We start from the raw sequence: 11,939 nt of genomic DNA on the forward strand, positions 1-11,939 counted from the left end.
CTCTCTCTCTCTCTCTCTCTCTCTTTCTCTCTCTCTCTCTCTCTCTGAATGAGTGTGTGTGAGTGGTCTGACATCTCTAAGCTTTAAACTGCAACTGCAGGACATTCCTTTGAAATGCTGTATCTCTTTCCCTCCTTCTTTCCCCTGCTGCTGAATGCAGGCTGGAGAGGGAGAGAAAGAGAGCAAAATATTGTCTTGTTTGTGAACAGAAGTTTTAAGATCTTTAAAAGTTTGAAAATCTCCTCCTCTTCATTCCACTCTGGCCAAGTGGAGTGAGGAGAAGGTGATAAGAAAGGGAGGGAATCTTTTCCCTCAGAACAAAGAGGCAGGTAGACTAACATTTAACTATTTCCTGCCTCACCTAAAAGAGGAAAGTTTTGTGTAACAGAATGCAACTAAAAGGCAACTGAATGCATTCTGGTCATTTTTGAAAAGTGTCACTCCTAATTTGATGCTAAAGAAAAGTCGGAATTCATTTTACTATTTGGCATTTAGGCAAATTGGAATATTTTCTAAAATTTGATACATAAGGTGAGGTTTTTGGGTTCTCTAGAACTGGGATAAGGGAGTAGGCGCCACTCCCTCTCCCTTTGCTAGGGAAGTCAAAGCTATCACTTTCAAAGAAGTTTCTAAGGAGTGAACACATAAAATTTATTGGAGTAAAAGTTGAAATAGCTAAAAACATTTTAGGGGGGAGGCATAGCAGCTATATCGAAACCCTGGGGTCCACAACCAAGCTCTGTAACTGTGGGGAGAGGAGAAAAGACTCTGCACTTGGTAAGCCTAATTTTCTATCAATAATTTTGGTATGTGATGAATTGGAAATGCAATTAATGTCATAATATCATTGTTCTATTATGGTATCTCTAAATTGTAAAATCTAAATGTAAAATCCTCTCATACTGTAAAAATTGAGTGACAAAACGCAGTTTTCAATCTGAATTTTGTTGAAACTAAAAGATGGAGAAAAAGTTGTGTAAAACTAGCTATGTTACTTTATCAGTTCTGCTAACCCTATGTTATAATGTTTATTTCATGTGAATTGGATTTTTTATGTTATACTATCTGATGGTTTAAAGCTCTTATATGTGGGATACAAACCAGTAGTAATAATACTGCCAATATTCACTGTGATAGCTGATTGTCCATTTAACTTTTTGGCTATTCTGGAAATATGCAGTGATTATAAGTTGATTGGTTGTATGGCATCAAAAAAAGATTTTAGTTCAGTATAACTTCATGTGGAGTTTTAAGGTCATCAGTTTGGTAATTCATTTGTTTTTATTTCAAATTTCAAATTTAAGATTATATCGTTACTGGTAAACATCTGTACTATCTATGCTGTATGAGAAGCAGTTTCTTTTAAAGTTTTGGAGTATTGTAATTTGGGAAAATCTTAAGTTTCCAAGTCTGTCTTTGTTTAAAAGGAAGTTTCAGTCAAGATTGCTTAAAATTGTAAGACTGTTACCTAAGTTATTGGGCTACTGTTTTAATGCTAAAACCTAAAACTGTGACAACTATTCTAACTAGTTCTGCCCATTCAGAACAGTCCTCCTGTTTATATGAGAATTGGCTAAACAGGGGCATAAAACTGCCAAATCCCCTGGAAACTATCTCTGTTAAGCAAGGTCATTGGGAAAGGAACAGTTTCAGTCATGTAGTTTTTAAATGAACCTAACTTGCTAAAAAGTTGCAAGGATTAAAAAGGATTTTTATCAATTGGCTTCTAGATTTCGGAAGGAAAGATGGTAAATGGAATTCCTTACAGTTGTGGGACCTGATAAATGTTTACTGCTTATTCCAGCTACAAGAGAATAGAAATAATTATAACTGGCTCTAAGCTGTGATTGTTGAGGCTTGTTGTTTAAGGTAAAAGGCATTTGGGACCATAACTAAATTTTATTTTGAGTTTGAATTTGGGTATAGTTATCTGCATTAAATCAGTATCTGAGAAAATGCCACAAGCTACTCAGAGCCTGTACTGTGGACAGGTGGAAGCCTGCATTTGGTAAAGGCTGGAGGGACAATCTTAGCCTCCGTCTGGGATGGGATCCCTCCTGGCTCAGTTTACCTATGGGGTTCCTTCGAAAATGAATGCTCCCCACCTATTCCTGAGTCTAGCATTGAGGTGGAATGGATACTGCATGGTTGGAAACTAACCTGAATTTAAACAGAATCATGGATGTTTTATCCTGTCATATTTGGAATGTCACAGGTCCCTGTTTTTTCCTTCTATAGCAGGTTTCTATGATCAGAGCAAGGAGTCAGTAAAAGATGTGATGAGCTCTTTTGTGTTAGCCTACTGGAAAATCTAATATTATTTTCATCTAGGATTAGAACATGTACAGAAAGTTATGCAAACTGCTTAAGATCATTCTAAAAGTTTTATGAATCTCGAACTGTTTTAAAAGAAGGGAAAATACTTTTAGAAGAAATTTTAAATCTCTAGTGGGATTTTGAAAGGCCTACTCTATGGGAAAATATAAAGGACAGTGAAATAGTCTGAGTAATGGGTTATACTAGCCCATACTCATCCCACTTCTGGTCAATTTTTCTCTTACTACTTTTTGGCCCTTGTTTGTTTAATCTTTTTGCAAGATTTGTGTCTTTTTAGGCTCAGCACCCTTCACTGGCAGGTGACTCTTCTGCCAGGAACCTTGTCATACAATCTAACTGACCCATGGAGCCTCCATGTTCAAGGCCTACAATGAACGGGCCCCATTTGTGCTCCCCAAGGATATTCCTTTCTTTATGGGATGGGTGGGCCAGAGGGTGTGAATTCTGGGGACGAGGTATGTGCTCCCTGGGATTTCTTGCACCCCCTCTGACTAGTTATAACATCACTAAGCCCAGCACTTCTCCTTTAAAACGAGTTAAACAGGGTTTTTAGGACAATGTTCTTTAATCATAGCCTTAGATTATCTGCTGGCCTCTAGTGGGGGTGTTTGTGCCCTAGCTAACACCTCCTGCTACATGTATATCAATAATTCCTGACAGGTAGAACTCCACACCAAAAATATACTGGAAAAGGCCAATTGGATGGAAGAACTTCATGAAGCCCTTAGTGCACCAGGTTCCTCCTCTTCCTCATGGTGGTCCTGGCTTTTCCCTATACTGGCCCCTTTCCTGGTCCTTGTCTGCTTAACCTCCTTGCTAAGTTTGTCTCTTCTAGGCTCAGTGCTTCCCATTTGCAGTTGATTGGACAGGCTGGATATCAACCGTTACCTTAAGTCGCTACCCCTCACCCCTTGGATCTGGTGTCAGCCAAATTCTGGACATTGGCCACCAACCCCACCCCTTGAACGATGGGACCCTGAGAGGAAGGGACAGCTCTACATCCCTTCCCAGCTGGAAGCAATTCCAGATGAGACCATCGGCCCTACCCCAAATGAATTTGGGCCCCATCTGTTTAAGGGGGGAATGATGGGGTACCTGGGGTCTACATCAATTTGTGAAACCAACTTGTAAAACCAGTCTGTTCAGTTGTAACTGCAATTTGTCCTTTCCCATCCTTGAGCTCTGCCCCTTCTCCCTATCCCACACTCCACCTAGGCAACACCCTGTGACCCCTTTGTTCTTACTTAACATTTCTTCTGGGCCTGGCCCACACCCTTTGTCCTTGCCTTTTGTCTCCTTCTACCTGGCCCAAATCTTATCTAAACTATCTATTCACATGCTCCTCTTGGTCAGCTCTGACCTTTGTCTATGCACTGAGGCCCCTCCTGTCTGGTCAGCCCTGACAATGGTAGCCCTACCCTTTAAAGGTAAAAGCATGTACCCCTCTCACTTGCAGGCCCCCTAAAGGACTCTTGCCCGCTTCTCATAGAAGTGTAACAATAAACTTCTACAACTCTCACTCCAATTAAGCCTGAGACCTTGAATTCTTTCCAGACGATATCGCAGGTTTTCTGGTCTTAGATAAGATCAGAATTCCTGCTGAACCTATTGGGATCCCGTTCCCTATCACTTTCAGTCTTAGCTTTGCAATCTTAGTTATCCATGACCCTTCACTATCCCTTATTCTCTTCCATATGTAATTTGTTTCTAAGTCTTATGGATTATACCTGTACACATATTTGACCATTGGATTTACTCTGTGAATTTACTCTGCTCCCCACTTGCACTATGAATGGTTGAGACTTTTTTTTTTTTTTACTAATTCTATGGGGAAGGAGAATAAACATTTATTAAGTATCAAAAAAAAAAAGTTATCACAATGAGCCTTCTTGACATCTCTATAGCAGCTGACCATTCTCCTTGTGAGATATTCTTTCCTCAGCTTTCTTCCTGCCTGACAACTCCTTCTCAGTCTCTTTTGCTGAATCATCATCCATATCTTATCTTCTACATGCGGAAGATTCTAAAGTTGTTATGGGCTGGCCCCTCTTTTATTCTCTCCCTCTATACTCTCTTGGTGACCTCATCAGTTCCCATGGATTCAATTATCATCTTTATGAAGATTTCTCCAGTACTACATCAGCTGCCTAATGGAGATCAACAATAGATGTCCTAGAGATATGTCAAAGGGGCAGCTAGGTGGTGCAGTGGATAGAGTGCTGGGCCTAACGTCAGGAAGATTCATCTTTATGAGTTCAAATCTGGTCTCAGACAGTTACTAGCTGTATGACCCCAGACAAGTCATTTAATCCTTATTTGTAAAAATAAGCTAAAGAAGGAAGTGGCCAACCACTCTAGTATCTTCATCAAGAAAACCCCAAATGGGGTCACAAAGAGTCAAACGCAATTGGAAAATGACTAAACAAGACATGCCAAACTCAATATGGCTAACCCAGAATTCATTATCTTTTCCCCTAAACCTGCTCTTATTCTAAAATTCCCCATTTCTATCAGTGGCAGTGTTGTCTGTTCAAGTCACTTAGGTTTCATAACCTTATAGTTTTCCTCACCCCACACATCAATCAGCTGCCCCGTCCTTTTAATTCTACCTCTGTAGCATCTCTTGCAAATACCCTCTTCTCTTCACTCTAATAGTCCCACCCTAGTTCAGGCTCTCATCATCTCCTGCCTGGGCTACTGCAGGGCTCCTAACTGTTCTCCTTGCCTCCAGTTGCTCCCTCTTTATTCCATCCTTCACACGAGTCACAAGAAACTTTAAGTCAGACAACTTTAGGGGGCAGACATTCTCTGTCAGGACTTAATTTGGTAAATGGAATTGTGATATTTACCTTGTCCTCTGGTGGGATAAAATAAAACATCATGACATCTTAATGATGATGAAGAGACAGGTTTCCAGAGATACATTAAAAATTACTTTTTAAGGTGGTAAAATAATGAAAAATTAAAACAATCCTTAGAAATTACGGTTTAGAAAAGGGAGGAAACAAAACAAGACAGTCCCAGGATACAAAGTTCTTTTTTGTCTTTTAAAAAACGTTACTTTCTCTAATACTAGTTATAATTCATTCACTCACGCAAAATCTCCTCCAAGAGTACAAATCAGCTGGGCACCAAACACACTCCACAAAGAAAGGCCTCCATATTCCCAAGTCACCATCACAACACTGTTATCAGGAGACCACTTGATCAATTTAACAGCTCCCGTTTTGTTCCAAATATCTATTAAAAATGTTAAAGGAAGGGAAAAGGATGTTTCATAAACATACTTTACATATTATCATATCTAGAGGGGTTCAGTAGAATAAGTACTGAAATTGGAGTTAAAAGACCTCGGTTGTAGTTCTGGTTCTACAGTTTGCTGTCCATGTAACCTTCAGCAAGATGCAATTAAATGTAGTTTCTTGAGGGTTGCCTTTTACTTTTTTTTGTGAGTTCAGGTAGTGCTCCTCTATAGTTCCTATGGTTAGTTACTATGAGGGAAATGTTCTAGTAATATTAATATAAAATTATTTCTATAGTAAATTCAGATTTTAAAATACTAGCCTCTTCCTTTGACAAAAAAAAGGATTTTAGTATCATAATTACCTAAAAACTCCCTTCTTTAATTTTTATTTTTAACCATTTTAGCTAAAATAAAAAACCTCCAAAAGGCGAGGTCTCCCCATATTAATTTTAACAACAATGGTATTTTCCATTTACTTACCACTTCAAGGTAGGTAAAGCTCTTTATATACATTGCCTCAGTTGATATGTACACTGATATGATTTTAAACACAAAACCAGTGAGAGATAAGAAAATTTCCTTTCTTTTATTACAGAATTTTGTCATAATAGTAGTAATGGACTTCATCAACAATATATATGACTGTAAAAGAAGGTGGGCTATTCATATAATGAGAGTAAGAGATTACAGATAGAAAGCTAGTTGCCACAGTGGAATACACACACACACACACACACACACACAATAAAAGAACCAGAAGAAATCCTGTAGCCATGAGATGGATCATCTATGAATATGAATAAAAATTGGACATCATGGAAAATCACGGAGGAGGTTGAAATCAGTTCCAGTAAAAGACTAGAAGTATTAATGAAATGTCAGATCTATCAAATTCTCAAATAATTTACTTCTAGTACATACATTTCAACTTATGTTATAAATTTAGCACATTACAAAAATCGACACCAGTAAGCTTTACAAATAGTATAAAAAATAACTCACCAGGATATTGTTTTGGTGTTAGCTCCAATTTGTGAGAGAGTTGCATGGCTCCAGTGGTGTTATCTATTGTGTAAACTTGCACAGATCCACTGCAAAGTAAATCACACATCCTTTGAGAGGGAAACTACTTCTGAAAAACTACACAATCTTGAATATAAGAAGTGACATTATCACTACTCACAAAATTAACTTTTTGGCACACAAGAAATCTGCATTCTTAAAAAATAAGGTCCTTAATTTTAGCTATTTTACACTTATCTTGACTTTTTTTTGTAATCAACACAAAAATAGATTGAAATATATCTTAGAAAGGATTTTAAACTACAATTATTTTTATTTTCATATTACAGGGTAATTAGGCTTTACATACATACTTCAATATTGGAATTATCATTATAAATGAAATGAGAAGATATAAGGAAGTTGCAGATAAATGTAAGGATATATCACAAATTCTCATTAGAAAGGTGAACTTTAAAAATGCACCCAAAGGCAACTTCAATTTCACGGAACACTGGTCATTTTGCTTTGCAACGTTTATGCTGAGCAAAAGAAAAAGACTAAGATGAAGATAACTGCATCTTTCAAGGTAAAATCTGTTGGACAGGATGAGAAAGCTGATCATAGGTCATCCATTTTGAAATATTAAATAGGAATTTCAAGATGCAAAACCGGAACTTGGTACAGAGGCTAGACTTAGATATAAAGATTTGAGAACCATTTACATAGAGATGATCATTAAATCCATGGGAGCTGATGAAAGTCACCAAAAGAGAGAATAAAAAGAAAATAGGAAAGGGCCCAGAGACTTAGCATAGGTTTAATTATGTATTTTAATTATTAAAGTATTTTATTTTAAAGTATTATTTAAGTATTTTAATTATTAAAAATAGGTTTAATACAGGTTTAATTATTAAAAACTATACAAAAGACTCCCAAAATTACACACCTAGATTTAATGCCTTCTGAACTCCAGCCCTGCATTACCAATGTTTTTACTGGGATGTCTGATTATAATCTTACATTCAACATGTTCACAATGGTACTCATTACCTTTACCTCTTAACCTACCTAGAATCTCTTCTATTACCTTTTTCTCCCTATTACCCCAAGCATAAAAATAGAAATTACTCATTTTGACATTTGAATTCTCTCATTGGCTGTAGTCTACTTATTGAAACTTATTTCACATTCTTTTTTTTAATGTTTATTTTTAATTTACATCATTCATTTCCACAAGATTTTGAGTTACAAATTTTCTCCCCATCTTTCCCCTATCACCACCGCAAAACAGCGATCCCACTGCATACCCCCTCCCCCAATATGCTCTCTCCTATATCCTCCCCCATTTCCCCTCCAACTTTCAAGTAGGGAAAGATGTATTTCTATACTCTAGTGCCTGTATATTGGGAAATAATAATAATTTTTTTTAAACATTTGATTTTAAAACTTTGAATTCCAGATTCTTTCCCTCCCTCCCTTGTCACCCACCATTACTGGGAAGATAAGCAATTCAATAAAGGTTGTACATGTGTAGCTATGCAAAACATTTCCATAGTGGATATATTGGGAAAGACTGACTATATTTCCCTCCATCCTATCCTGACTTCCATTTGTTCTATTCTCTACTTTGACCCTGTCCCTTTTCAAAAGTGGGTGCTTCCAACTTCCCTCTCCCTCCCCCCAGCCTGCCCTCCCTTCCATCATCCTCCCTCTCATCCCCTTCCCCCCACTCTCCTGTAGGGTGAGATACCCTATTTAGTGTGTATGTCATTCCATCCCTATGCCCAATTCAATGAGAATAAGGTTGACTCATTCCCTTTTGGCTTTCTGTTCTTCCCCTCCATTGTAACAGTTTTCCCTTGCCTCTTCTATATGAGATAATTTGCCCTATTCTATCTCTCCCCATCTCCTCTCATTATATTCCTACCTCATATCTTAATTTCACCTTTTAAGTGTCATCCCTTCCTATTGAATTGGTCCTGTGCCCTCTATGTATACCTGTACACATATATACACATACTCACATATGTATTCATATACCCATATACCCTCCTATATATACGTATGTGTATATATATATACATATATATGCATATACACATTTCTATTCCCTTCAACTATTCTCTTACTGAGAAAAGTTTCATGAGTTACAATTATCATTTTTCCATGTAGGAATGTAAATAGTTCAACTTTGATTAGTTCCTTATCATTTCTTTTCCCTGTTTACCTTCTCATGCTTTTCTTGCTTCTTGTATCTGAATGTCAAATTTTCTATTCAGCTCTGGTTTTTTCATCAAGAATGCTTGAAAGTCCTGTATTCCACTGAATGACCATATTTTCCCCTGAAACATGATACTCAGTTTTGCTGGGTAGGTGACTCTTGGTTTTAATCCCAGCTCCTTTGACCTCTGGAATATCATATTCCAAGCCCTTTGGTCCCTCAATGTAGAAGCTGCCAGATCCTGTGTTATCCTGATTATGTTTCCACAATATTCAAATTGTTTCTTGGCTTCTTGTAATATTTTCTCCGTGATCTGGGAATTCTGGAACCTAGCTATGATATTCCTGGAGTTTTCTTTTTGGGATCTTTTTCAAGAGGTGATCAGTGGATTCCTTCAACCTCTATTTTGCCTTCTGATTCTAAAACAGGGCAATTTTCCTTGAGAATTTCTTGAGGGTGATTTCTAGGTTCTTTTTTTGATCATGGCTTTCAGGTAGTCCAGTAATTTTTAAATTCTCTCTCCTGGATCTATTTTCCAGGTCAGTAATTTTGCTAATGAGATATTTCACATTACCTTCTATTTTTTCATTTGTTTGGATCTGTTTAATAGTATCTTGATTTCTCATAAAGTCATTAGCTTCCATTTGCTCCAATCTAATTCTGAAGGAATGATTCTCTTCAGTGAGCTTTTGAGATTCTTTTTCCATCTAGCAAATTCGGCTTTTTAAGGCATTTTTCTCCTTATTGGCTTTTTGAGCTTCTTTTGCCATTTGAGTTAGTCTATTTTTTAAGGTGTTATTTTCTTCAGTCAGGTTGTTGACTCTCTTTTCATGATTTTTTTTTTTTTGCCTTTTGGAGGGCAATTTGGGGTTAAGTAACTTGCCCAAGGTTACACGGCTAGTATTTTTGTGTGGGTGTTAAGTGTCTCAGGCTGGAACTGAACTCGGGTTCTCCCGACTCCAGGGCCAGCGCTTTTACTCCCTGCGCCACCTAGCCGCCCCCTCATGATTTTCTTGCATCATTCTCATTTCTCTTCCTAATTTTTCCTCTACTTCTCTTATTTGGTTTTCAAAATCCTTCTTAATCTCCTCTATGGCCTATAACCAGTTCATATTTTTCTTGGAAGCTTTTGGTGCAGGAGTTCTGACTTCATTGTCTTCCTCCTGTTCCATGCTTTAGTCTTTTTTTGTCCCCAGAAAAGGAGTTCAAAGTTGGATTGCTATGCTTGCTTTGCTTCCTTTGCTTGCTCATGTTGCCACTCAATTACTTGATGAGCTTTTTGCCACAGTAGAACTCTGCTTCCAGATAGGAGAGCTTTGTCCCAAATCGCTGGGGTTTTCTCAGCTGCCAATGGTATAGCTGGGTGCCCCCTCAGAAGCCTCCACTGGCTCTGGCAAACTGGTCACACACCCCAGGACCTCCACCCCAGACAGCAATCCAAATCCAAGCAGGTTAAAGCAAGAGTGATTCCCTTTCAGACTGGTCACTTGGTCCCCCTACAATGTGCAGGCCAGAAGTTCTGAAGCAGCTACGTGGCAGCGGCTACTGTGTGTCAGCTGCTTCTCCCTCTGGGGGCAGATGTCGGACTGCACTCCTGGACCCCCTGTTCCACAAAGTCCACAGTGAACTCTCACTTTGTCTTTGGCATTTATGGATTGATAATTCTTGAAACCACCACAGCTGCTGGTGATCCACTCTCCTGAAGTCCCTCCAGCCCCAGCTGGTTGTGGCCAAACTAAGGTTAAAACTGTGGACTCACTCGGGGCTGGGCTTTGCTCCCAGCATGCTGTGATGGACCCTTCCTGTCAGCCTGCTGGGCTATCTTCAGCAGGAGATTTGTTTCTCTCTTGTCACTTTGTGGGTTCTGTAGCCCTAAAGTTTGTTTAGTCATTTTTTATAGGTATTTGAGATGGTTATGGAGGGGACATATGGAGTTCTCCTGCTTTTACGCCGCCATCTTGGCTCCTCACATTAATTCTTGACACATACTCTATGATAAAGACAAAGTACCTATTTGCTGCTCCCCACACATCATCATTCCATCTCCTGCCTTCATGACAAAGTTCAGGTTTTGTCTTATATGCCTGGAATGCATTCCTTAACTTCATCTCCTGGTATCATTGGTTTTCTTTAAGGTTAGCTTCAGGTGCTACTTCCTAAGAGAAGTCTTTCCTGTTACTACTGATTGTTAATCCTTTCTTTCCTTGTAGGTTTCCTTGTATTAGTTTCTGTGATAGTGCTGCATCCCTCCCCAAGAAGAAGAGTTCTTTGAGAACAGAGACCATTTTTCACATAAAAATTGCTTAGCATATCTCTGATGAATTAAATCCAGCCAAGTTTCTTCTTTTACAGATAAATAGAGGCCCAGAGTGACAAAAGTCAGGTAGTGAATTCCCTATCTTCCATTAGACCAAATGCTTCAATAGATTTGAAGCCTTCCAGATGTGCTCTCTCCAAAGATGCAGTTCAGCCTGTGTCACCTTCACATGCTTTCCACCCAGGTTTCTGGCCAACTCTGTTGTTGCCCTGTGAGTATTTCTCCCCATCCATTCCCATCTTCCTTGTCTTGCTTTCCCTCTCTTACTCTGGGCCACTGTACATAAGCTTATGACCACTGTGACTCCCCAGAATAAAACTCCCTTCCCTTTCTAGCATGGCAGCACTAGTCAGAGATTACTAAAATGACTTTTTTTTGGAGGGCAATTGGGGTTAAATGACTTGCCCAAGGTCACATGGCTAGGCCGGTGCTCTATTCACTGCTCCACCTAGCCACCCCTAGAATAACTTTCTTAGTGGTTCACATCAAAATAAAAATATATAAATAAAAATGGGGAACAGCATTTAGGAATTTAAAAATTCAGGTGATTTAATGTATTTGATGCACATGTAATTATGTGTGAACATATCTAAATATCTAAATCTGTGCAGAAGAAAGCTTACATTTAGAATTTAAAATTTTAATGATTTAACACAAACCCAACTACAATATCAACAAAACAGCCTTGATATTAATAGATTGTAATAAAATTCTGTTATTTTAAAATCACAAAACCACAATGTAACTATAATTATTTTAAGAGAAAAATTTACCAATAAAAGAGATTTTACTAAATACAACTTTGTATGTGGTAT

General features: G+C 38.2%; 1 protein-coding gene across 2 annotated transcripts in view; it reads right to left on the minus strand.

Annotated features, from left to right (window-relative positions):
* The window catches only part of RIC1 (RIC1 homolog, RAB6A GEF complex partner 1), a 154,596-nt gene that overhangs the window by 51,554 nt on the left and 91,103 nt on the right, over window positions 1–11,939 (minus strand). For both annotated transcript variants that reach the window (XM_069090783.1, XM_069090782.1), the window contains exons 7-8: window positions 6,584–6,672; window positions 5,433–5,577 (exon numbers count right to left, since the gene is read on the minus strand). In XM_069090783.1, coding sequence (XP_068946884.1) covers window positions 5,433–5,577; window positions 6,584–6,672 — 234 coding nt within the window. The remainder of the gene's footprint in view (window positions 1–5,432; window positions 5,578–6,583; window positions 6,673–11,939) is intronic.

Source organism: Petaurus breviceps, unplaced genomic scaffold, assembly GCF_028583685.1.
Source record: "Petaurus breviceps papuanus isolate PSGF00001 unplaced genomic scaffold, PetGlider_PUasm1.0 187, whole genome shotgun sequence".
Taxonomy (NCBI): domain Eukaryota; kingdom Metazoa; phylum Chordata; class Mammalia; order Diprotodontia; family Petauridae; genus Petaurus; species Petaurus breviceps.